This window comes from Rhipicephalus sanguineus, chromosome 8, assembly GCF_013339695.2.
Source record: "Rhipicephalus sanguineus isolate Rsan-2018 chromosome 8, BIME_Rsan_1.4, whole genome shotgun sequence".
In the NCBI taxonomy this organism is placed as follows: Eukaryota; Metazoa; Arthropoda; class Arachnida; order Ixodida; family Ixodidae; genus Rhipicephalus; species Rhipicephalus sanguineus.
In genome coordinates this window covers 92,204,115-92,232,052 of record NC_051183.1, presented here as the reverse complement: position 1 = coordinate 92,232,052, position 27,938 = coordinate 92,204,115, and the positions used below count along the sequence as shown (strand labels likewise).

The 27,938-nt window shown below is 46.8% G+C and overlaps 1 protein-coding gene across 1 annotated transcript in view; it reads right to left on the bottom strand.

The window, feature by feature from the left end:
* The window catches only part of LOC119402208 (uncharacterized), a 51,749-nt gene that overhangs the window by 14,727 nt on the left and 9,084 nt on the right, over positions 1-27,938 (bottom strand). Inside the window, exons 5-10 of the mRNA XM_037669339.2 lie at positions 19,572-19,677; positions 17,511-17,646; positions 16,039-16,190; positions 13,733-13,906; positions 11,992-12,058; positions 8,086-8,212 (exon numbers count right to left, since the gene is read on the bottom strand). Coding sequence (XP_037525267.1) covers positions 8,086-8,212; positions 11,992-12,058; positions 13,733-13,906; positions 16,039-16,190; positions 17,511-17,646; positions 19,572-19,677 — 762 coding nt within the window. The remainder of the gene's footprint in view (positions 1-8,085; positions 8,213-11,991; positions 12,059-13,732; positions 13,907-16,038; positions 16,191-17,510; positions 17,647-19,571; positions 19,678-27,938) is intronic.

Sequence of the window (27,938 nt, the reverse complement as noted above, 5' to 3'; positions counted from 1 at the left end):
GAATATTTTTCAAATATTGCTTGAATATTGTTCTAATACTTTGAAGCGAAATTGCAGAAAAAAGTCCGAGAGGATTCCTAACATATTCTTATGAGATAGCAACATGAAAGTTTCTTTTCGCTAAGTTGATGAAGCGCTGGCAGGGTGGTGTTTCATAGTTGTGTTATCAAGAATGAGGCAATGGAGCGGCCGAATTTTACTTATGTACATGATTTTGTGCAACCAAGGTGTTGCCGACAACACTTTACACGTGATAGGCAAAGATGCCATTTCCTCAGCCTCTCATCGTCTTTCAACTTCTGTGGAAGCCCAACTGATCTGGCTGACAAGGGTGTGCTCCCTTCAAGTCCGGAGTTCCAAATCTTCCTTGTAGACGTCGATATATAAGAACATCTGAAATTTTGGATGCTAAAAAGCTTCGCCGTCTGATTTTTTGGACTTCCTGCCCAAATTTTAGGTCCAAAACAGCATTAATTGAGCCCCACCTCTTTCATCTCCACGTTGGAACCAGTGTTTTCTTGAGTTAATACATTTGCAACCACAATGCAGCTTGAAAGCCAGCTTTGCCTGCAATGCAGGGGTGTGATGAGGTGAAGCATATTGAAAATCTGAAGTGGTCCCTTTCAATCTGACGTTGACTTCATTTGTCTTTAGCAAGTTCGAATTGTTCGAACAGTAAAATTCCAGTGCGAATCGAATAGCAAACACTATTAGAAAAATATTCGAAATTTCGAATATTCGCACACCCCTAGTTTTTAGACGTTAGCAATCATACTGGTACTCGTAGTTACGTGTATGTAATAAAACAACAAAACCTATGTGTAATTAAAGTGCTCTGTCCCGCGACAGCTAGTAGCCCCTTCCTAATATTAGTCAAACACGGATATACCGAACTCGAAGGGGATCGCGAATTAGTTCGACATATGAAAAATTCGATATAAAAAAATACAGGTCCCGGGACCTTACCAGTGGCGGATGATCACCTACAATTGGCGCATTCAAGAATGACAACTAATTCCGCACACACGATGCAACAGAATGTTTTATTTGCGTGAAAAAAAAATGTTTATCTTGGCCTGCTTCTTTGTCTTCGAAATCAAGTTGAAGACACTGGCCTCGATCTTATCGAGGCTGTCCAGGTGTGACATCCCGGTTTTCTCCATGTCGCCGCAACAACGGCGAATCAAGCCGAACGCTGCCGCCACTTCAGCGGCGGAGTACGCGCTTGTAGCCGCCGCCTCGTCCGGACGATCTTTGTCGCCACTTGAGCTGTCGGCCTGGGCATCCTGGGTCCCTGCGACCGCAGGCTCGCAACAGCCTGAACATTGCAGTCCGCTTCCACGAAATCGTCTGCAGACACTTCGGTTGGTACAGCAGCTGGGAAGAGGGACGACAACACGCGAAACGCGTCGTCTATGCGCTCGTCGTCACAGTCTTCACTGCTTTCCGCAAGTTCCGCCGTCACGAAGCCTGCCTTCCGGAAGCAGTTGGCCACAGTGTCCGTCTTCACGTCTCACCAGGCGCCCGTCATCATTTGAATGAAGTCGACCAAGCAGGTCGACTTTCAGCTTGGTGCACATGCGCAGGTTGACCAGCAGCCTATCAAGGAGTCGCCTCCTGTAGCCCACCTTGAAGGACTTGAAGATGCACTGGTCGAGCGGTTGCAGCTTCGCTGTCGTGTTGGCCGGCAGAAACTTCAGCTTGATGTTTTTGAGCTCGCAGGTGGTGTGGTAGGCCGAGCAGTCGTCCACAAGAAGGCAAGCGCGACGGCCCGACTTGCCCAGCTCGACGTCCCACGCTTGCAACCATTCTGTGAACAGCTGACGCGTCATCCACGCCTTCTTGTACGATGCGTAGCGAACGGGGAGCTGCTTAGTGTTCTTGAAACAGCACGGTGCCCTTGCTTTCCCGATCACAAAGGGCTGGAGCTTCTGAGACCCATCCATGTTGGCTGCCAGCAGAACGCTCACGCGGACTTTACTCATTTTGCCGCCGTGACACGTGCTACCCCGGACGTCGAGAGTCTTGCTTGGCAGCATTTGCCAAAACAGGTCGGTCTCGTCGGCGTTGAAGATTTCCGCAGGTGAAAACTTCGCGGAGATTTCCAGCCACTCTTTTGTTGTCCACTGCTAGATGTCCTGGCTGCTTACGGCTTCGCTTTCACCAGAAATAGTTTTGCCAACGATGTTGTAGCGTTGCTTAAATCGGTGAAGCCAGCCGGTGTTGTCAGCGAAATTGTCTTCACCGCGAGCGGCAAACCATTTGGCCTTAGCCATCAGCATTGGGTCATTCACAGGAATGCTCTTCGCGCGCACTTCTAAGAACCAGGCACAGAGTACCTGTTCTACTTTCCCATGGGCAGGAGCGTGCACAGGACAGGCTCCCGACGTTCGCTGCTCTGCCGCCTTTGCCTCGATATCTGCCTCGTTTTTCAACAAGGTGCTCAGCATGCTCCGTGGCTTCCCGATGTTGTCCGCCACCGCCGAACTTTTTTTGCCTGCCTCAACACGCTGTGTGGCTTTCAACTTCGTGGCAAAGTCAAGGTTCTTGCGCTTCTTGACGCTGGCCATTGCTACATGAGAAGTCGAAAATTCAAGGAGTCCGCAGCACCTTTGCACAGCACGCACGCAAAAGAGGAATGCAGTGGTATGCGACAACTCACGGAAGTGGACTCCGCCAACAAAGCACTCGTGATCAGTCGCGATGGCTACCAGGGCTACCAGCGAGGGCAGCAGCGATGTACGAAAGGCGCGAGCTGTGGTTGGCTGAGCAAATACGAAAGGTGCGGACTGTGGTTGGCTGATCAAAACTCACAAAACAGCAACAAAGAAAAAAAAAGAAAAGGCGAAAGGAGGAGGCCGCCGGCTACTTCGTTCCTGCTCTCCGAGCCGACGGTAACGCGGAGAAAGCATAAGAAAGAGAGGGAAAAAAAGCAGTTCTGCAAGTTGGAGAATGCGCCCAACAGGAGTACAGTCAGCCCTCTTGCCCTCACGTTTTTTTTAGCGTACCGGGTGTCGGCGGAGGTGCGGTGCTGTGAAAATCGCAGGGTGCAGCGAGTGCCGAAGCGCGCCTTCCAGCTCGCGCGGTGCTCGATATATCCGATGGCAGGTAAAAATACAGTTCGACATAAATGTGCGAATTTCTATACTTTTACAGAGGATTTTCAAGGGGATAATTTAAGAGTTCGATATAGCCGAAAATTCTATATATGTGTGTTCCATATACAGTCGATCCCGGACATATCGAACTCGGATATATCGAATTATTGGCTATATCGAACAGTTGAGAAATCCCCTTGAATTTCCCATGCAAAAGTATGGGGTTGGTGTGCACGTACAGCATAGACCGCTTATAACGCAAGTTGCCGGAGTCGCGAATATCCGCACTATAAGCGGTACCGCACTATAACCAAAACAACGTTTTTGAAAGGTTGCACGTGTGCAAAACATGACCAACGGGTGGGCGCGCGATTCCGACTATCGAGGCATGCGACTGGGACATAAGTTTGTGTATGCTTACATTTGGAAATGTTGAACGGTTAGCGTCCGCGGACCTGCGGTGCCGACATAACGAACGCGGAAAAAATGCGCCGTCACGGGAAGTCGCCGCGGTAGCACACTGCGTGTGCGCCATGTCGAAAACGGTGGCGACGACAAACCACCACTCGAGTGTTTCACACGCACGCCCGCGTTTACGTTAAAGATGTCACTCCTTCTAAATGCACCAACTGCAATATGTTTCATTGACTCGGCACCAAACCGCAACTTCTGTAGTCCGCGGCCGCCGACATGGCAGCTAGCGCTCGTTAGGCCTAGCGTGCGCGTTGCAACTTGGCATGCCGCCGCGAGAAGCTTGCCCTAGACAACACGGAGATCGGGCGTAGAAGAGATCGCACTTGCGAGCTAAACCGAGGGCATCACGCGTGAAATGCAGTTTCGGTTCGCGGTCGGGAGAACAGTCGCGGCAACTATCCTGAAAAAGTCTCTCAAGCTTGCAAGTCCGCCTGTTGGTGGCAAAGGCGAAAGCTCAATTGTGTCTCAAAGCATTGTTACTTGCGGGGGAATCGAGGTTGCACGCGCGATATCTGCGCTCTACGACGAAGCAACTATTTTCCCGACGGAGACAAATAAACGCGCTCTTGATGCGGAAGCGGGCGCCCGTGCGTAGCGGAGCGCGCATGTCATGCGGCCGGGGCAAAGCGTGCATGTCAAGGGGGCAAAGGCTTCTCCGTCAGCCATGCAACCGCTCCCCCTCTTCACACCACGCACCCGCGCCGGGCTGCTGTCCCCCACCGCCATCCCCTTTTTTGTTTCTCCCCCCCGCTCCTTGTTCGTTCGTTCCGCGTCCCCTCCTCCTTCGTAACGCCGTCGCCGCTCTCTCCCCCGCCGGCGCATCTCCGCCGAGAAGCACGCTCACTCCCTCGCATCTCTGAGAACGTTCCGGCAGCCGCATTATAACCGGTCTTTCATCTTGGGGGACTGCACAATAAGCGGTATGCGTATACATGGAGTTCTATGGGAGGGTAAACGGGAGTCAGAAAAAACCGCATTATAGCCGGTACTGCACTGTAAGCGGTTACGTTATAAGTGGTCTGAGCTGTATATCGAACTCCCGCACAGCGAAACAACCGCTATATCGAACGCTGCCCCGCGCCGTAGCCCAGAAAGTGCATTTTTCCTAACAACTATTGATCATTTTTTGGCCGCGTTCTTGTAAGTTCCAATCCCTCGTCGCGCGCAGGTGACGAAAGTGCGTTGCTCTAGTTCGTTGCGCAACGCTTGTCAGTTCACCGGTATATTTGACGCGCGGTCCGCAGGTTTCAACGCATGGGCTAGTGTTATTCAAAGAGGCCGATTGCCAAGGGCACCAAAATGAGAATTCGAAGTGACTTCGCAGTCTTGTTGTAATGTTTGCATTCCTTTCCTTGTCTCTTCGCACACGATGGCATGCGGGCCCGCAAAGCATGGCCTTTGAGATCCGCAACCTCGTGACGTATTTTTAGTTTTCAGTTTTTAAAACGCTGATCTCGGAGGCTATGCTTTTTTTCGCATTTCTCACCAAAGTAGCGGCTGCCTTCTGCAAAGGCACAAGTGCCATCGGTATCGCCAACATGTCAACGGTGGAGAAATGTGAAATGTTTCTTCGTACAGCGGTGCAGCGTTGTCTCTTGCAGAATGTGTACTGTGTGTACTTCGCGCTTTGTTCTTGATAAATAGTCACTCGGAAGTCGAACTAAACATTGTCCTGCTCGTAGCAATAAAAATGATGACCGGTGCTTGAAAAGACGTCAAGTAAAGCACCGTCGTGCACTGTTTCCTTACTGACCCTGGTGCCAGGTGACGACTTCGGGCGCGTCATGACCGCCGACTACGGCGTACGGTGCGTCAGTGAATTTTGCGACTTAGCGTTTCCGGGCGCCGTATCGGACGGAAGCACACCGAGTGACTTCATCGATGCAGATAACGACGTAGCTGTTTCTGACTCAGGGGTGAGACAGCTGAAATCGATTTGGGAGCAGTTTTGGGAGCAGCAAAATTTCAATTTAGGAGCAGGAGAACCTTGTTTGGGAGCAGTTAGCGGCATTTATTACGTTGTTTTTGGAGCTTGAAAAAACAAATTTGTAGTAACTTGGAGGAACAAGCACATATTTTAATCGGCTTAGAATACACATAACATTCAAAGAGCCTTTGGAGAAAGCTTTTTTTAACAGATTATTGCCAGGTATGAACTACACTACCTTTTTACAAACCACGCAATTTATATAACCCTGGTAACAAGATATGAAATAGATAAAAAAAAGTTTTCCAAGTAGGTTCACTTTACATTTGAAAATAAGAAAAGAAAAAACATCACACTTCTCAAATAATAAAAAAAAGTCACAGTTTCACCGCAAGGGCGAAGCAATGAATGCGATAGCAACAAATTGTAGTGTTACATGAAGTAAGGCTGGCAGCTAACTGTTTTGTATCCGATCTCGCGTAACTATAAAACGATGGTGTAAGAAAATACGGCCACTCCAGGGAGCCATGTTCTCCGCATAGTCACTTCGCTTTGAGAGCGCAGCACGTAGAAGCGTACACAAGCCGCCCGCCCCGCTGCGATGGCCAGTGATCGCGACCGCGCAAAGTTCAAAGTTGCTCCTCGCGCGACGCTCCCCCCCCCCCTCGCGTCTTCGTGTCTCTTAAGGCTTGTTAAAAACGGGCAGGGCGTTTCCTGTCTGCTTCGACGGCAGGCCTTCCGAGCGGGGTGATGTTATCGCATGCAGCCTCCGAGCGACGGCAATGGGCCGGCTCGTTTGCTTCGGCCGCGTATATCGCCTCTGCTCGCGTGTTTTTACCCGCTGTAGATCATACAATTCGCGAGGGGATCTTATCAATTTGGACTTCATACCGGAAGGACATGACGGCGACGGCAAGAACCCCTTGAGACTGTCCATATAATTGCTATCGCAATAAAAACTGATTGCACAAGAATTGTATAGTCACATGGCAGTACGTCTTTGAACGGTCAATGATTCCGACTAGCACGTGATTGCAGCGACGCCTTCGCACGTAACATCAGGAAAGAACAAAAGCGGTATGGCCACCGACAAACGCGCCAGTATGACCACCCCCATAGGCGTGCGCACGAAGGGGGGGGGGGGGGGGGGCAAAGTCGATACCGCCATACTTTGACTTAATCGGAAGGAGGGGCGCTGTGATTAATATTTGCCCTCCCTGAAGGCCGAACCCTCAGGAAGCTTTCGAATAGCGTACGCAAAGCTTTGCGTTGGCTTTTCGCACAACTGCGCATGCGTCGTACGCTAACCGCTTGCGGGCTCCCGTTAAGTGATTGAAATAGCGGGCCGCAAACGCTAACGCTAACTTAGCGTACGCTATTCGAAAACTGCCTAAAATAAAGCGCCTTCAGCTATCTGCTCGGCTGCGCGGGTGGCGTAGCGTCAAGTGTACCGCATGCTTTTAATAGCTGATAACAAAAGCGCGCTGCGCCACCGTTCGCTGCCACCTCGTGAGGGACCACCTTCAAAAATGCGTCGCGAGCACCGAGAAACCTTACCCCTCGGACACTACGTCGTTACCGCTCGGACACTACACATATTTACAACCGCTCAGAGGCGATTATCACAGCACTATGGAAGCCTCTATTACAAAGGCGCGTAGAATGACACGCTTGGGCGCGTTAACGTGTTCTGCGAACGTATCCCTGGCGCTGCTTCTAAAGTTACGTTTTCCCACGCTGAAAGTGACGCGGGCTAGAAAATTCTTGATTGTGGGGCCGTTTCGGCGCAGTTCGGCGCAATTTTTGCAATTTTTATGCTTTTGGAGCAGCTTGGCGCAGGAAAACGGAATCGTATCAAAAATGCGCAATATGCGCAGCTGTCTCACCCCTGCTGACTGCATCGATGCCGAGATCATAGCTGACGTTGCCGGTGCTGCAGAAATGGACCCGTGCGGTGTGAAGATGCCAGCCGCCGCTGCCACCGCTAAACCCTTTACCGCGCTACAGAGCTCGCATCAGCGTTCAGCATCGATCACCGCTGTTGTGGCAGAAGGTGCTGAATTTACGTATTTGGAAAGCTTCAATGATATTGACGATGACTTGATGAATTCACGGCGTGCAAGAAGCAAGACAAGTTGACGGACTTTTTTCATGCGAAAAAAAGTGCGCTAACTTGCAAAAGAAGTTCTAGCCTTGTTCTTTAGCATATGTGAGCGAATCGTCATGTTCGCGCTTTTTACGATTTCAGAAAACTGTGTCGAGGCCTGCAGTGCTTTAATTAAAGCCTTAAATACGCATATTTCGTATATCGAATTATTGATATATCGAACTATTTCGCGATCCCCTTTGAGTTCGATATATCCGGGATCGACTGTAAACGTGTTCAACTGTAGTACGCTCCCACATGACACCAGTGTACAGCAGTGAAGACTGACAAGAAAAAGAATCCCCTTCAAGTCGTCTTAGGTGAGTGCATAAGGAGCCGTGAGACTTTTGAGATTAACCCTATGCCGCAGCATCTCTCCCACAAATGCACATAGTACAAAAATAGACTTGCAAAGTTCCAGGCAAAAAGCAAAAGCATACCTGTATCCCGTGTGCACTGTTATGTAGCAAAGTCTCCTCCAAGCATCCACGCTGTCCTTGTTGTCGGGGCAGTCCACAAAGTCGGCCAACAAACGCAGGCACTCGACCACACTGTCCTCACCTTCTTCTGCACACGAGAAAATGAAGTGCCCTGCTATTGTACTCAAGCCCTATTTTTTCCAGCCACAAGCACGATGTTACAGAACAGGACGAGGCCCACCTGTGTCGCACAGCTGGTGGTAATAGGCAAGTAACATTCGCATTTTCTGGTACGAGAAATGAGGAATGTTCCTTGATTTACACTCAAACCTCGTTATAACGAAAGCGGATATAACGAATTATCGGTTATAACGAAGTAAATGAAGAACAGTCTTGTCATAGCTACAGTGTTACAAATAAACGTTTATAACGAATTTTCGGATATAACGAAGTTATTTTCGTGGCAGGTGCAACTTTGTTATAATGAGGTTTGAGTGTACTACATCATTTAATACAAAAAAAAACAAATTGGGGCATCTATGCACTAATGGTGCGAAGACTAGAAACAGCTAAGCTGGTGGCATTTCCCTCCTCCTATCCCTGCTCTTCACTCTCACATCACTACTCCTCAACATCACTCTCTTTTCCCACCTTCTTGGTATACTATACAAGGGTATGCTATGCTTTACCCTCTCCCCTCCTCACCCTCCCTTCTTCCACCCCTTGCTATACAATACTACACAAGGCTATGCTATGCTTTACCTTGATCTTTTCCATCCTCATCACCCTCGCATCACTCCTAACCCTCTTTTCCATTTCCCACCCCTTGCTATAATATACTACACAAGGCTATGCTATGGTTCCACTTCGCTTTACAAAGCTATGCCGAGTTTGGGTCGGTCGCCAGCCACGGCTGGAACTCCAGCTTAAACAACTCCACTATAAAATGTGGCAGTCCGTGAGTGCACAGAAAGTACAATCAAGAAGCAGTGCTAGTGCACGATATCTCAAGGGGTCTCCGCACTTGCACTAGTTTCTCTTCAGGTGTCGTCAGCGTAGATAGCTAGGGACAATACCCGCCAAAGCATGAATTGCTGCGCATACAATCCTTTACGTGTTCTTAATATCCTTTAAGCTAACGTTACCAAACGCGAAGTTCGAAGCAAAGATCTCCTAAATGTGGTGATGGAGAAATCAAAAGCTACAACAGAGGCCATTTCGAGAGATCCCTGCTTGCGATAAAGACCAGGGCCGTACGTTCCCACTTCGCTGGTTACAATCTGTACGGAATGCTTGAGCAGTGGTTTTTTTAATACTACAGCCGTTAATACGAAAAGAGAGGCGACACAGCCAAACCTCTTGCCAATATTACTGACTTCAAATTAAAATGCAACTACTTTTTTTTCGCAATATATATCGCAAGACTAGCACCCAACGCGTCAATAGACAGCCGCACTTCCAGCAGTGTGACAAGGCAGTGTGCTTGACACTGTGCCAAGAATGCCTTTGCTTATAGAAGTGGATGTGTTTTCCACTAGGTGCACACAATTTTCCTTGCACTTAAAGGGGACACTAAACAGAATTATTTTTCTCATATTGGTAAATTATTTGTTCACAATACGAAAACCACCACGCTTGCCGCGAGAAGACGCTTGGCAAGCAAGAAAACGTGCAAAAACAAAATGTGGGTGGCAACAGCACCTTCAAATTCGTGCACCAATCGCTGTGACGTTATCAGTTTTGTCGGCATCTACTAGGGCCTATGTGGTTCCCAAATGGTAAAAATTAAGTACATTGGGCTCTCAAGGGGCTATAGACTTAACCCCTTCAGGGTTTTCGCCGTACATGTACGGCAGAAGCTTCCTGGTACCAAAGGGTTTTCGTCGTACATGTACGGCATAGCGTTTATTTTTAAAACGCGCGCCTTTTTCGATCATTTCTCTTGTTTGGCCTGTGCTTCCACACTTCGGGAATACATGGAATTTTTTTCATGCGCCGATGTCTCTCCGTTGTATTTTTTTTTCGCTTCCCAAAACGGCGCGCCACCTATCGCTTGCCCACCCGAGCGCGTTCGCGGTGCAGCTGGTTTAAAGTGCGCGCCTTTTTCGATGATTTCTCTTGCTTGGCATGTGCTGCCACGCTTCGGGAATACGTGGAATTTTTTTAATGCGCCAATGTCTCTCCGTCTTTTTTTTTTGCTTTCCAAAGAGGCGCGGCGGCTTGTAGTCTCGCATCAGAACGCGCACACGCAATCCGGCTCGTTTCGGTTTCGTCCTTCGGGTGGTTTTCACTTCTTGCGCCCGCAAAGCTGATGGCTGTTTGGTTTCTAATCTCTCAAAGGGTGACCGCTTGTTACTCTCTCATTTATTGCACCCCGTCGCGCAATTACATCTGTTTCCGTGCGGCGCTAAATTACACAAACGACGCCGCCGTGATTGCGTTTCCTGTTTCGGGGGTCTCGGAAAAACTAACTACGTCTTGTTGGCGATAAGACGAAGTATTACTGTAGCTTTTTCCCTCGTTTTGCTTCCCGGATGGGCGCAGAACCATAGTTTTCTTCCGTGCGCTCACTGACGCAGTTCGCTTACGCTATGGAAGCGCGCGCCGGTTGCGCTGCTGCCGGCGAGTCGAGCAGCGATTCTTCCGATGCGGACTATTCCCCAATAGCCGAATCAGAATCTGATTCATTGGATTTCACTTCGTCAGACGAGGATTTTTTTACGAGTTCAGACTCCGATGACGATCAAGGAGCGACATCTGAAACGCGTGCACGGGGCGTCATGCTTCAAAGACTATCACACGCTGAAAAGTTTTTAGTGTTAGAGCACGAGCGTTTTTAACCGGAAACATACTCTGGTGCGCTTATTTTTGTTTGTTTGTGAGCTATGTTTATTACAATGCATAATTTTTATTCATAAAGAACTGTCAAGCTTTTTTTTTAAGGATTCTGCTTGATTTTACTACGAATAAACCGTATGTGTGTAACAACAAAACTGATTTTTTTGTCACTTTACGGTAACGAAAAAAAATTTTGGACAATTATTTTCTTAAATAGAATGGTCTGAAGAATTTATTTCAGCAATAAAAAAATTACACATTTTTGGACTGGATTTCGCGAAAAAATTCGACCCTCAAAGGGTTAATATACCAAGTATCAATAAATCTAGTTGAGCCAATGTCGCCAAAATACGAAAAATTCACTTTCTGTGACGTCACGAGCGGCGATATCAGCACGAAATTTAAAAAGGAAACTGACCTTGATTTTCTCCACTATTAATATGCATATGATAGTGAAATTATTGGCCTTCATGTTTTCAGAGTATGATTTATGAAACTAATTCGGTTCATTGTCCCGCTTTAGTGTCCCTTTAAAAGCAATAAACCAGACATACAGCACACCTCTGCTTCTCTTTATGGCCGTTTGTAAGCAAAGTTCCTTCATTGTTTTTACATTTCGCATATTTCAGGCATCCAATTTTTTAGATATTTTGGCGGTTCGCTTTGAGTCTGAATTACCGGTTGGTGACTGCTGCGATAGTTTCACCCAGTCATGCAATCCTTCACCAGAATGGCCGTGAACAAAGACCCGGGAATCCGGACTGATGCTGGCTCTTGTAGCTCCATGCCACTTCACATCTTTCATCATCAGGATTCCCCCAGCGCCAGTAGGTGTTAGTTTCCACACTATTTGTTGCAATTGTTGAACACAACACGGGACGTACTCCCCCGAAAATGACTGTTCTCTGGTGTTCTTAGCGCTGTTTACTCAACAATCACTCGAGAAACAAAATGGAGGGCCTGCAGACAACTAACGCACATTATCTTTTGCCTGTCACACACATGTGATTTAAGTCTGTGTTCATCGATGGATTACACAGCAGCATTTAGTGAAGAGAAGAAATAAGAAAAAAATTAATGCATACACACCATTTTGTTCAATAAGCTGCACATATTCCAGAACTTGAGGGTTTGTGGGGTCAGCTTCGCACACCTTCTGTAAAATAAAATTCAAGTGCCATAACAATTTCGTTATTACAATTGATAATTTGTATAACAATGTTACATAGAAAAAAGCAAGAAATAGGAGTCGGGGCACGGGGATGCTCTTAGTGTAGAGACAGCGTGGCCTGTGCCCCTTCATTGTTAAAACTGCAGATTGCATAAGCTCACTGAAGTAAAAAGGTGGACTTTGTTTAACTTCTAAAGTGCACCTCAGTTGCTGGTTGATGACCAAGGACACAGAGCTTCGCCAACTACAGCAGAACATCAGTACTTCAAATTCCACTGGGACTAGAATTTCGTTCAATTGAATAAGAGTTCAAACTAAGGAGAGCCCTTGTTAATGCTACACTAGATGACCTCAGCTGTGTTTCTGGACAATGACGTGAGCTGTGTTGCCTGCACTGACACCGCGGGAGGGAGGGGGCAAGAAGTAAGCCTTTCATCAGCGTTTCTATAGACTACTTTACAGGTGGGTTTTAGTGCTGCCATGTTCAGCTGTTCACCTTGCAGTCTTGCATCTTTAACAACTAAACGAAATGTGCTACGGTGGACGTATACACATGAAAACGGTTGGGTTGGTACATTCAACGTTTTCTGACCTTATCGATTCATGTTACAATATAAAAAAATAAGAAAACGTGGGTTTAAGAGCCCGAGCTGGTGGAGCCCACGTCTTACGTAAAATCGTCTTTAAATGGCAATTGCATCATATGGAAGGGCACTCGAGTGCTTGAGTGCGCAGTAGCAGAGCGGGAAGGGGGGCAAGACTGAGGAGGTGAGCTTGACCTTTCCTCCTCTGTGCCCGCCTTTGGGGCAAGGGTTATTGGTAGGAGATAGCGGTCTGATGTTAGGAGAAACACCAAGTTCTACAACCCATATAAGGGCGGCACTGCACAGCATCTTGGGCGTGGGAGGAAAGGTATGAAAGAGATGAAAATGAGAGGGCACCTTTCGAGATGAATAACAGAGAAATACCGAATACTGGGTTGAGGTGCCTTTTTCTCTCGTGAGAGAAGACCAGTGGGTGAAAAAAAAAAAAATGTGGCAGCCCACAATGGAGGAAACTATAAAAGCGTGGAACAAGATACTCAAACCAACTTGCAAAACAGGCATTTGTGTATCTATGACCTCTGTCGACTAAGTGGCGAAGGCCGCATTTGCTCGTGAGAGCAGTTACGGAGCTGTGCCAGATTTAGGCGAGTGTACCGTAGCGGGCGGGGCCATAGACTTCAAAAAAGTTCCATACACTCCACACCTGGAGGCATTTTATTGCAGTTAGTATTTGTAGCCAACTTCAGGCCCTTTGTGCTTATCTACATGCGCTGCTTTGCACAACTCTTCAATGGCTAAGTGAATGGTGGTGGCTTCTAAACAGACATCTGCTTTTAGTCATCCCCTTATCAGACAGTTAAAACAAAGGAGCGTTTCTAAACTGCCTCTTAGAGTAGCTAACTAAAACGAGCGCAAAATAATCAGGCAAGACTAAGAAGGCCACGGGACTATGTACTTATCACGTGGCCTTCATCTTTAACATTTCACACTCATTTTAATTGTTATGAATTACAACTCGCCCTACATTCTATTCTTAGAACAGAGTCTCAAAGCAAACTTCGCACAAAGAAACAAACGACAGCCACTGAGCCATGGCACAGCATAAAGAACTCACTTGAAGCAGCTCCATGCGACGAGACACGGCCGACTCATCGGTCTCTGTTGTGCTGCGCCGCTGCGACAATGCCTGTGCATACGAGATGGCATGCAGGCAGTCGTCCGAGTGGCTGTCCAAGTAACTCTCCACGATGTCGTCGGCTTCGTCTGCACGGTCATGCCTTAGCAAGAGCTGCATGTTAAGTCAAGCAGAACAAAAGGAAGAAAGAAAGAATTTGCCTTATTGGACACCTCAATACCTTACGACTAGGCATGTGCAAATATTCAAGCACTTCGTCCACAAAACTGATGGCTTTCCAGTTTAGAATCTTTCAAAAGGTGACCGATTTGTTACACTCTCGTTCACTGCTCCCTGGTATGTGATTACGCCTGCTTCTGTGCAGGGCCCGTATTCTCAAAAGGCGACAATCACAAAAGCATCGCCTTTGGTGCGCGCTGATTGGCTATTGAGCAAACCGGAAAAGTTAGGGCGCCATCTGGTAATTCCGCCAACGTCAATTTTGCGTCATGGTGCTCGACGGTGCTCTCAACATATCTGCAATAAACGAAGGCACCGTTAACCGTCGGTTCGTGCTAGACTTCACCACGAACCGTCGGTTCGTGGTGAAGTCTAGCATCTCAGTGACGTAGGCGGTAGCTTCTAGTATTCAATCCTCGGTGGATATACGCAGATTTTTTATGCTGAAGCTTTCATCGAGCATTACCTTGGGGTGTTATCAGCACTCGTTCTTTGCCAGCGCGTGTTTTTTCGTGGTTTGAACGTCCCAGGAACATGAACCGTGCGTCGCTCGCGTGGCTTATCGCAAGCCGGCAACATGTTGAGATATTGAGACGATGTCGCTGCGGCGGCACGCTACAGCTGAACTCTCCGAGTACGCCGTTTTAAACTCTCAACGAAAATACGTTTCACGCAAAGTTGCATTCTTTAAATATTATACTGTGCATTAAATAATCGAACAAAAAAACGTTGAAAGCACTTTCAACACGTCTTATACTTCAAGTAGCCACAGCCAAGCCGGCCAAGCATGGCCACTGCGTAGAAGCAGCAGCACACGCTCGAAAACGCCGCACTCGGGTTGCTCTGCGCTCGTACGGTGAGCTCGCTCCTGTGTTGTGAGACATTCGTACTACCAATGGCCAGTTGCAACAATGACGTCACAGGCAAGTGTTTTACTTACTGAACGCATCAAGTTCTACGTCACCAAACGCGATACTATCGCCTTTTGCGATCGTTTGAGAATACGGGCCCAGGCGCTGACCGACACAAACGATGCCGCTGTGGTTGCGTTTCCTGTTGTGGGGACTCTCAAGAACCACTTCCGTCTCGTTGGCGATAAGACGAAGGATTATTATAGGTTTCGGACTTGTTTTCGCTTTCCGGACACGCTCACAACTACACAGTTTTCTTCAGTGCACTTGGCCGCGCAGTTTTTCAAAAACATTTTACACAATTCTTTTTTCAAATAGGTTAGGCTGAAGAATTTAATTCAGCAATGAAAAAAATACACACATTTTTGGGACGAGCTTCGTGAAAAAAAAAATCGACCCTCAAAGGGTTAAGACCCGCGTCTCCCCTTAACTACAGTTTCGAGATTTCAGTGTGCGATGTTCTTGCTAGATGGAGACATCCACAACAAAGGGATTGGCTGTGTTTCTGCATTGTTCACAACGAGCGCATCACGCTATCTAATCTGGCTATTGCACTTTCTTTTCAACCATCGAGGTTTCCAAATACGACTGCTTAGTAGGCGCACAGTTAAGAGTGTTGAGCCACGATGACAGAACGCACGGAAACACTGAGCAACGCAAAACCCTTTTAAACCTCTATCAGCTAGAAAAGATCCTACCAAAGAAAGCTTTCCCCGAAAAGAGCACCACACCAATAGCAAAGATCGCTGGCGTCATGTGGAGGACATGGCCAATCGGAGAGCTCGGATGTTCATTTATGTGCTTTTTGTGTGCTAATTTGTGGGAGTGGGGCTAGGCGACATGGCAAACTTGAAGCCCGAGAGATGTGCCTTCCAAGACAGAAATGGAGCCACTTGTTCGTATGCACACATTGCCGGTGTCGTGGTAAAACAAATTGAAAAGGAAGCTTACTTTTATGAGAAACCCCTAACGAAATGCAGTATCCCGATGGGTGCCAATGCCGTAACAATAACCGAACAGGCAAGATGCCGGCTGTGTCAATCAGGTCCCGATCGGCACAAACTGCACACGAGACCACATGACAGTTACGTAGCAAAGTATAATAACCACAACAGTTTCAACCTTGCAAATCAAGCGAGACCAGCAGAGTGGTACCTCAAGCGTTTTCGTGAGAAAGACGTCCATCGTCTCTTGACACGCAACTGCAGCCGGCTCGCTGTCGGGTGTGAACAGGGGGCGCCACTTGTCCAAGGCACTGGCAACACTGCTCAACTCCTCAAAGGACTCCCCAGCCTGCGTGTCTGCATCTGTGCGTTGCAGAGACATTTTTGAGAGCAACTCGCCATGTGTGCAACCCAGACTTCAAATTTTGCCTCCCATGGGTTCCATAAAAGTGACGTTGTAAATTTTCAATATTTTATGCTTCAAGCAGTCTTTGAAAAATCTTTGAAAAATATGGCACAGTAAGAAGCGAGATAAATCAAACTCTCTTATAATTTGATTTGATTAATACTTTGATGCATAGGTGGTCCCAGCATTGTTATACAGTAGACTCCCAAACTGGAATCCCTCGAAGACAACAGCTGCTTAAATGGAACAACTGCCTCTGATATTAGTTTTGTATTTGGATTCTGCATTTCTGTTCATCTCTCAGCAAACAGAACTCCTGTCCAATGGAACACATTTTCCTGGTCCCTTCAGGTTCAGGCTACTGTATGTAGCTCAATAGGAAAAAAGTTCCATCAATTCAAACTTGAAGGACCACCTAAATACTATTTAAAACAAGATTTCTCATTTCTGCACAATGCCTTAGCCTTTACAAATGTGCGAAACAAAACCCACCACGGTGGTCTAGTGGTTATGGCGCTCGAATTCTGACCTGCAGGTTGCAGGATCAAATCACAGGTGCGGCAGCCGCATTTTCGATGGAGGAGAAAATGCTCAAGGCCCGTGTACATGTATTTAGGTGTACGTTTTAGGTGCCGGTGCATAGACTTAGGTGCCGCCTCTTTCCATGGTCCCAAGGAAGCGTGCGGCACAGTGAAGTGGACTTATGGTCCAGCGTCCAGGGACACTGGACGCTCAACATAGAACTAGCTTATCTTGCCTAAAACACAAATCCCTTCGATTAAACTATAACAAATGAATCTTGCTTGCTTACCCTTTCAAATGAGTGCAAGCATGCATTTTTACTTGGATGGCATCACCAATCTGCATGTGCCTGAACATGAGTCATTCCACACAATTTTGAGGCCCGTGTGCTTAGATTTAGGTGCACGTTGAAGAACCCCCAGGTGGTCGAAATTTTCGGAGCCCTCCACTGCGGTGTCTCTCAATGATATGGTTTTGGGATGTTAAACCACCAACAATTATTAACTATTCGTGTTTGAAATAAGGTAACAAGATCGCCTACATTGTAAGTGGGCAAGAGGGTAGCACGTATGAAGATATGTGAATAGGATTTGAGTAAAGAGTAATATGGGTTCTTGCCTACTGTTTGCATATCAAATTCTCTTCCCTTTTAAAGCGGGACCTCAGCTTTTTATTTTTTAGATTTTATTTTTGACATGTTGAATAAAGAATGAAAAAGTGAATACGCAACATAAGGAAGCAATGCAGGTGCTTACCAGCCAATTCATTTTGGCATGAACGCGCAGTGTGGCTTAGCCACTGAAGGTAGTCGAGTAGACCCAAGTAGCCCCTGATGAACGCATCCAGTTTCTCGTTGGGCCGAAGCATCTTGCGGTCCACTTTCAGATGTTCCTGGGCATTCACAAGGAAAGCAACAACATGCTCAACAAACAGTCACAGTTACTGCAAGAGCCCTACTTCTCCGAGAATGCCAAATTTACGTAAAGGCTGTATTCTGGAACAATCACTTTCGAACTCACTTTCACTTTTGTTAGGTATTTGGCCATCCACCGGCCAGTGCAAACCGCCCCAGTGTCGAGAATACCATGTTATTGCTCGAAGAAGTAGAAAGAAATGCACATAATGGCAGGATCTGAATAGTAACAGGGCACAAATTATAAGTGCCAAATACATTACATTCTAAAAACTTGCTACATTTAGTGCACATAGGCCCGTATAAAATGCTTTTAAACTTAAAAAAGAATCATTATTCGAGGTGAGACCTCGATTAACTTAACATCTGAGCTTGAAGTGTGGCTCTGCACCAGTGCAGATTTTTCCTGTATAGGTGGTTTCACGGCACAGCATTCCCAAGCAGTGAAACCACCTCTTCAAGGGGGGGGGCTACATGTGGTCAAATATATGTGCGTTAGTTTATTCGAAACTTCAAAGAATTTAAATTCACGTTGAAGTGAATTCGACTACTACAATATTCATTCGAAAATTCGAAGCACTCAAATATTCACCCATGCCTAATATTTACGTAAAGGGGTCATGAAGCACCCCTTGGGTTTGTTGAGGAAACACATCCTGCGGAAAGCTGACATGGCTATGAACTGCTCAGCCAAATATTGCAGTCGTGAGCGCCGCGCGAAGGCTACAAGCGGAGCGCGAAGTTGTTTTCTCAGGCGCCCTCTTTTCAAACAGAGGCTGGTTCTCACTCTCGTCGGTGGGCGCCGGGGCGTCTGCCGGTTGACGTCGCGTATCTGCTTCTCCGCGTCGCAAAACACATAGCATCCTCATTGGCCGATAGCCGACATAAATCGAGAGCAGCGTTCAGATCAGATGTGCTTCTTGCCACGGGGTGCCGCCACCTGCCGGTGCCACAACCCTCAGTCTACTAACTTTACATGGTAGCCGCACTTGCGCATGCGAATCGCAGCGAGAGAGCGATCATGTTTCATGACGTGCGCTGATGCAACTTCTTTCCCCCATGCCATCCCTCCCCGTGTAGCTTCCAGTGAGCTCGTTGGGACGAGAAAAGAGAGAAAGTGCTGAGCGTGCGCCACACCCCCGTAACTCTGCTCATTCTTGACAGATTCGAGAAATTTTTGCAGCAATCGATTCGGGAGGCAGTAACTCCGATACTGAGGTCATTAGATCATTACTTGGAAAAGTGGTTCATGACCCCTTTAAAGGGGTACTGACACCATTTTTCGAAGGAGAGTTTACTCTGCCATACAAATCTCCTTGATATAGAGACTGCTCTGAGGAAATGTGAAGCTCAACAAATGCTGATGTTTTATTTTGATATTAAAGTCAATTATCCCACGGCACACCTACATACATCGACACTAGCTTGACGTCAGTCTACCGTACTAATTCTGGTGACTTCACGCTGCAGTCTGGCTAGCTGTGATAACGTGAGGTACCAAAACTTCCAAAATGGCCACTTGTGCACCACCAAAACATTCAAAATGGGCGCTTGTGAGTCACCAACAGAGCCATGGAGTGGAGTGGCCGTGGAAACTTCCCGATATCTTGCGCGAGCATGTGACGAGATGCTCATATCGTGTTGCGACGTCAGGGTACAGTAGGAACCGAAACAAGCTTTTAAAAAAACGTACTGAAATTACTTTTTCAGGGTGCACTCACGCTTAGCAGACATCTTCTAGGCTCTTGAGAAATTGGCCTTTCACTTTGACACAACAAAACGACAATGGAAAGTTTTAGTGTCAGTACCCCTTTAAGGTGAAATTTTGTTGCACCTTATTACGAGGTCCATAATCACACCTGTAAAGACCAGAGTTTGTCAGTGGGGGAAGCTTCTGCCTCACCTGGAAGAACGTGCGCAGGTGTGTATGCTGCATCCGCTTGAGGCAGTACACGATGTACTCCAGAGCCATCTCTTTCTTGTCGGCCACTAGGAGGCATCGCGTGTGCCTGCAAACAGAGGAAGCTGTTACAAGAACACCTATATAGTTTAGGGTAGTGCGAATATTCGAAAATTTCAGTTAACGAATTGAATAGAGTTCTTTTTGAGTCAGCACTCGAATCGAATACATAGTGCATATTAGAAATACCGAACATTCCAATAAGATACACCAATGAAAAAAGCTCAAAGGAATGAAACATCGGAACAGAGAGGTAAGGTTTCTTGTCTTTATCATCGAATTACCAAGATGCATGCAGCTGAAGGTTTTACGGGACTATCTATGTTATATTCACTACTCGAAGGAGTTTTTGCTTAAAACTTCAGTGTCACCGGTGCGACAGAGTCTATTTACAATCTTCATTACATTCGTGATGACTCATGAGTATTGTTGAGTACAGTCGAACCCACTTATAATGATCCCATATATAACGATCTATCGGTTATAACAACCACTATTTGGGTGCACTTACGATTTTCCTATGCTAACCATTGAAGCTGTGTCCAAATATAGCGAACATTTTTCAAAACCTCCAACTTTTACAACGAACACTTCAGACACGGTCACGGTAAAAGTATGGAGCATACAAAGCTAAAAAACATTTGGCAGATCCCACGTACCGTGGGAGTCTATGTTATGCGAAGCATGTAGCGGGTAGGTGACTGTGGCGTAACTTTTTTTACTGAGCGACACGTTACAAAATGACGCTAAAGATTTGTGTATATTTTACACGCACACATATATATGTTGAAGAGCCGCATATGTGTTATATAACCAGTTGTTTACGGTTGGGTAATGCAGCCAATGGCAACGTGGGTATTACCCACACCAGAAGCGGTAAGCTGATATGTAGTGCTTGCACGTGTCCCGAAAACGCACTCACGTTTCACGAACCCGTGTGCATGTGTGCAAGAAGTTCTTGACAGTTCTTGAACAAGGACATCATCACCATGATCAGTGAGCACCAGCAGCTGGTCATGACTTGTTATAGGATCCGGTCATGATCGTGGTGACGAGGGGTCCATGTGTAGTGAAGTATGTGGTATAGTAGAGCTGTTGGAATTCGTGGATGCCTCGGTCATTTCGTCGACAAATTATCTGTCGACAGAGCCAGCGACACATCCGAACCTGAAGCCACCCTTCGTGTTGGTGAGGTATAGGCCGTCGAGGCTGGTAGGCCTGGATAGTGCTACGTAGCCAACATCAGTGGATGCTGTTTGTCGTATTCGTAGACTACCTGGGCGTATGTGGCCTACGTAGCCTAGTCTACAAAGCGGCTGTCAATTAATCTGGCATCATCCTCGGTCAGCATGAGGCCATCGCCCAGCCTCGTAAGAAATGAAGAGGACACTGCGTCGTTCTGGTGGACGAAGTGCACTTTACGGTACTGTGATGTGGATATCATATGTAACATTCGTTAATGTATTCCTCCGGGGTCGAGCAATGCTCCAATATAGCTTCCTGAATCATAGGAATAAAAGCATAATGTTTATTAGACTGCTATAAAAGCGGACCCAACACTAGAACCACAGACGTTAATCTGATATGACGCCTGTATCGTAGGCGTACATATCGTAGGAGTATCATGCAGTGTTTATTGCTGTCTTGTAAAATTACATAGCCAGCACCACAACCACAATTGACGTTGCACCGATAGTACGCCTGCGCAGGCTGTTTTTCCAAACCAGTTTATAGACCTGGCGTGGCTCAGTGGTAGAATACCAGATTGCCACGCAAAATGCTTGGGTTCGATTCCTGCTGGGATCCTAATTTTTATTATTTCCATTCGCTGAGTCAACGCTGTCGATGTTGGTTTTCCTTAACGCTCTAGCATTTAAGTTACCAACGTCTGTTCTCGCCGTTCCTGGGTAGATATGAACTGTCAATCACCTGTGGCGCATACCCGTACACCGCGGCCCGTGGTAAACGGGTATGTGCCACACGTGTCTAGTGGAAAGGGTTTGAAGACGTACGCAACGGGATTTTAACGTTATTCATGTCATGACCCGGCAATCATATTCGTCAAATCCTCTTACCCTCTCATGCAAATTTTGGTCTACACCAACTTAAGGAGGCGATCATGAGAGCACCCAGACGTAGGCGGCTAGATAGATAGATAGATAAATAGATACGTAGATAGAAACGCTGAAAGTGCCAGAGGTTCGCTAAGAAATGCTTTGCATTTAAAAGTTAAAACATGCCTTCTAAAGCGTGACAGGGACGCGTGCTCGCCCGTGCCCCGCTCCAGTTTACTTGCGACTAAGATATCCCAGATCGGCGAGCACCACATACAGATTTCGGACGCTGCGAGCGAGGTCGCTCACTTTCCATGCGTTTCTTCAGTAGCAGAATGGCAGTAAGGAAAAAAAAATAGGCAGCATGAAGCTTTGCGGTCAGCTTTCGCACAGTAACCTTTCCTGATGCCGTTCTCTGCAGCTACGACCGCCTCCAATGAACCAAACAATGCCTTGGAACGCAAGAAGGCATAAATGCCAAAAGTGATAACCGCGATAACTTTCCATCGCAATAAGGTTCACTGCGACCCTAAGCTCGTTGACGCCACAATGTGCCGTGAAAGGTCGTCCGTCTTTTCGGTAACGGTAGAGACCAGTCGATCGGCGATTACGACTTCCGCGCGATTGCGGCGATGCCTTCGCGGATAAGCATCAGTAAAGAGCGAAGGCGGGGTGGCAGCCGTCGCTGAACTTGCCATTACGACTTATAGACCAGAACACAGAATTCCATGCGCATTGCCATATTTGCATCGCGCGTCGCGCCATCTATCGCACACACGACGAAACAACACGCGCGGGCTGCCGCGCCAGCAGTCGCTACACAGAGCAAACGTGAAACTCCCGAAACTCAGCCCGCCGGAGAGCGTGTTTCGCGTCTTTTCTAGCCTGGACATTTTCGCTGATTTTATTGGAACACCAAGAACATCTTCCTCATGCAAGTCCACAATGTATACAGTACGTGGTGAGTGGGCTGCGGAAGCAACTTCGTCAGATACGTACGCTGTTACATTTGTAAATATGTTCTCGCTGTAGTACGCGTTAATCGTAATTGCAGTGCAGCTCGCGAAAGAGTGAACCGATGTTTTGTTGCGCCATATTAGAAGTTGTGCACGAAGTTTTGTGAAAGCTGATCATTTCAGCATGCATCGCGTAATAATTAGAGTAGGCTTTACGGGTAGTTTCACGGAACGTAATTTTTGTTTCACGAGCGCTCTTACAATAATGCCTCTTGCTCACAAAAGCGTGCTATCAGAGAGTATAACCTGCAGTATCGTTCAGCGATCCCTTTTCGAAGCTACCTGCACGATTTTATTCTTGTAACGATGGTGCTTTACAAGCAAAACTGTGCTACTCTTAGTTAAGCCGGTTAGCTACGCCTGCGACGTAAAGGACACTGGCGTGAGTACTGTTTACTTACGTGCCAATATATGTATTATGTGCAGCTGGATGCCTCGTGTCCAAATAAATTTGGGGACATCAAACACTGCAATGAAAGCACAAAATTCTGACCAGCTGTTGAGGAGCACCGTGCCATTTATTACCTTTTGAAGACGAAATCTCGAAGGCGTGGATGCCATCAAATCACTAAAGCTTAATACTACGTTGAAAGTGGCAAAGCATGCTGATTGCTTGTGCTTGAAAGCACTACCTTTCACTAGACTTTTGTCAAAGGAAACGCTCAAAGGTATGAAGTGCACGCTCACGCAAAGCTCGCACCTGCCTTCAACCCAGCTGCGTGTCACACAAATTAGGTTCGCAAAATGAAATAGGTGGGCATCACACTGCAGAATACACGCAGTTAATGTACTTACTCGCGCATTTTCACTCCGCTCGTAGTTTTTTTGCTTGAATTACAGTTATCCACTCGCGGCGAAGCTGAAAACATTGCACCGGCACTATTTCCGTGGCGCGTCGCAATCGTCGCAGACAACGCTAATATCCTCTTGCTGCGCTGCTTGTTTTGGCATCCAAAGACGACGCAGTAGGGCCCAGACGAGCTCTTACACGCTGAAGCGGCGTGAACGGGTACTTTTTCGCACCTTAAAGCCTCAGAACTGCAGCTTGCCCTGTTTACTTGGTGCAGCCCGCGCGCGGGTGAGACAGTATCCGCTCGTCTCGCCATCAGCCTGGGTGCGAGACAGGCGTGCTCTGGTATATAACCGACAATCTTATCACAGTCATCTGTAGATATCTGCTCGGCTGCGCGTGCGACGTACGCCGTACACTGCAGATTGACGGCGGTACAAGCTCACCATGCTGCTGTTCGCAAGTTCGCCGCCGCTTTAAAGTTCGTGCGAGACCGCTTTAAAGCAGTTCGTGCGAGACCGCTTTAAAGTGCGCGTCGCTTTGTAGAAACGAAAGTAGCTCGCTGTTGTTGAGCGGCGCGGGCACCGAGAAACGTCGATGCACTGACAGTGAGCGTACACAGCGTGTTTGACTAGGTGACAACTCAAGTGCGCCGTGCATTGTCGTGCAGGGCCGCGAGAGCATCGCGGAAACGTAGAGTGCGCGTTTGCAAAATGCTTGTTTTCGCCGTGTTGAACGAAGAGGCTAGCCGCCGCACCCGTGCATGGTCCGGAGTGAAGCAAGCCCAAAGAACGTACATACGCGTGCATACGGCATAGAGCAAGCGGCCCGGCAGTGACTCCGCGAGCCGAGTAGGCGACGCACTGCACGCAACTAGCCAGGGATGACCGGCTCCACAATGTGGTACCGTGCTTTGGTGAAACGGTGTCAGCTCATTGCAAAGGCAGTTAGTTCATTCATGAGCACACAGTGGGCATCGCTTCACGACATGAAAAGGCTTAGCTTTATTGATGATTTTTGTGCCGTTTGTGTGCTCTTACTCTGTTCCTAGTCACCTTTTGTAAAGTTTGCACAAAAATCATCGATAATGTTTAACCAACTAGCCCACTGCCAAGTTTTTCTTAAGGCTTAGCTTGTCACCGAAGGAGTTGTTAGCACTTTAGCGCACGCTTTTAAGGGCGAGTCCATATACAAGAACTAATGATATAACGACCACTTTTCGCGACACTTTTGAGTTCGTTATAAACGGTTTCAACTGTATTTATATATCACTTTTATTTAAAAGCAGTTGTTGCAGTTTTCATGCCTGTCCCACAGAAACAGGCAGTACACCACAGAAAATGCCGACTACACACATGGCCGCCACATAAAAAAAGGTAGTGGCTGTGCAACGCCACTCGCGTGCTCGGCCATGTCATGCGCATGCGACCATGCATGCGCATGACGTGTTCATACGCATGCATGAACAAGTCACGAGTGGCAAGGGTTTGCAGCTCGCCTCCTCTCATCATGGTTTCAGGCCGCTACAAATGACTGCTTTTCTCGGCTCGTAATGAACAGATTTGAAAAATTCTTGCTCTTCATTTGGCACACAAGAACTTCTAGCATCTAAGATTCGCCATATGGACTGGTGAGGGCCCCTTTGACCCTTTGTGTGAGAGCGGGACACACAAGTCCCACATTTCAGTCTGCAGGAAAGATTTTCTCCCACATCATTGCAATTAGCGTAATGATAAGTCACTCATATCTTACCCAAGTCTTTCTATTATCGAGGAAAAATCTTTTGCCACACTTTAGAAGGGCGGAAGTAATGTTAGTCATTTTCGATCAACCTCTCATGATAGCTTCTGAATTTTCTTCTTCCCCCAGATAGAAAGAACCTACCAATCAAAATACCGGATTTCAATGATTTGAGATCCTGACATTACGTTTTCCACCAGCCTGGGCCAGGAATTATCAGTTCAGTGAAACAAAACACAGATCATACAGCAAAACCTCAAAGATACAAATGTCGTGGAATCACGAAAACATGAACAATTATTATGCGACAAAAGAAAGCTGGCATAAGTTTTCATATATTGTTTCTCAGGGCCGCAGCAACATCACAGACACGAATGATTGCAAGTGAAGTTTTTGGCTGTAACAATCATACTTGTACTCTTACATATACAGCCCATGCACTTATGTTCAATTAAGGGACCAGATGGGCCGAGACCCATGACAGCTAGTAGCCCCTTCCTAATCTTAGTACGCTTTTTTTGCGTGACACAAGAGCACTGTGGTAAAAGCAACTTAAGGGGAGACACAGGTCTTTTTATTTCTTTTATTAGCTGGGTGAACAGAACGAAATTTAACAAACTTATCCCATTTTTTCTGCAGATTCCAAATCTCTAATTGGATTTTTGGTAGCTGCATTAGTACAAAAGATGTGCAATCTCTAAAAGCAGATTTCTTATGGGAATTTTTGGCAACTTTGCTTTGTCAAACACAGAAACAAAGTATGTGGCAAGGCTGCCAGAGAGCTGGTTTAGCCGGTGATACTAATCTGACTGTCTTCAACAAACTTTGAATGCAAAATAAATAGACGTAAATGTGAGTGAAATTTTTTTGCTGTATACTATTTCTGATAATCGAGACTTATAATTTGGTGAGCAACATTATAAGAAAATAAATAGCACCCCCGCCTAGACCAGCTTCCTGGCAATCTTGCCACATACTTTGTGTGTTTGACAAAGCAAAGTTGCCAAAAATCCCCGTAAGAAATATTGTCACGTGGTCGTGACGTCAACGAAGGCAGCAGGGAACACGTCCGAGATGAAACGCTTTATTTGGCCGAACTTGTGGCCGAGAAACTGAAAGCAATACACTGATAGCGGCGGACAGAGCGTCGACCGTCGATCAACTGACAAGCGGTGAAGCGCTTGTCAGTTGCATGTGCCGTCGAATATTCCACACATGTGCCGTCGAATATTCCAGCGTTATCACTGGCTGTCGTGCAAATTCTAGAATAAGCTCGAGTGTGCGCGTCTTGCGCGCAATCTTAACAAAACGATCTACAATGATCGCGAAGGTTCTCGAACAACGAGGCGCGGTTCACGCTGAGCGTTGCTGACAGTCTTTGTGGCTGAAAACCGAATACAGCAAAAGTGATAAAGAAACGCACGTGGCAATGTGCTTAAATATGTGTTAGAAATTGCATATCTTTTGTTCTAATGCAGCTATTAAAAATCTACTTAGAGATTTCGAATCTGCAGAAAAAGCTGAATAAGTGTATTAAATTTTATGCCATTCACCCAACTTTTAAAAAACCATTTTTTAAGACCCACGTCTCCCCTTAAGGAGCATTCCACACGTAATAGATGAAGACCAGAAAATTTTAGAACCACTGCCCTTGGTTGTTATTGCTTTTTTTTCCAGTTTTTCGAGAGATTTATGGCCGTGTCCGCACAATCGAGAGGTTTGCTCAAAATATGGGAGTCTCCCGTGCAAATCGGATTGCTAGCAGGTGTGCTCGTCCCCAACAATCATGCATGCTGACATTGCAACGCCTAGCTCAAGGGCGAGAGAAAATACGAATCAAGGGGGAGAGAAAATGTTCGTATTGCCCGAAGTTTCATATAAAAAACTTGCAAAATCTGTCTCCAAATCACGATATACACACAAAATATTTATTTACCTCGAAAGAACTCACGTATGCCTTTCTGGGACACACGTGAACAGACCACTAAGGGACTGCGCAGCTGGCTGCTGAGAAAGTGCACATCAAATTTAAGCTTAGTTTGAGGCCAACTGAAAACTAAGCGCCACCATAGTCATCAGCAAAGATCGACAGGAATGCCAAAACGCTTCATGCCTTTTTATGACTTTAATGCCTTTAATTTACCGCTGTATTAGCCGTGTACCTTCGGAGCTCGTAGTCACAATCGATGATCGCGTCGATAGAGACCGCTGTTTCGTACACGGCGATTGCGGCAAACGGTAGTTCCGTTTTCAATTCACATGCGCTGGCACGCACGTGCCTTCAAAACTACATTTGTTTGTCTATGATCACATCTGCTGCATTTGCGGAATGCTGCGTCGCTTTGACTGAGCGAGCGTTGGACACGCGTGCACTTTCGGAGTTCCGTCAGTTTCATCGTCGCCACACTTGGTTGTGTCAAGAGCAACCGTGGTTTCGTCCACAGTGGTTGTGTCAAACAACCACAGTTCTGACAGTGTGTGTGTACTTCCAAAGCTTCCAGCACGCTGCTCTCTGCCTTCACTTGACGGTTTCCTATCACTGAGATACTAATGTACATTTACATCAACCCCTTCTAAATTGGTGTACATAATGCTATATGAAATGGATTCACAAAAACCTGGATCGGATTGGGTTGGATTTTTGTCAATGTGGCCGGATCACGCAAAGAAACTGATTTCCAGGAGATTTTCATGCCAACCATACAAACCT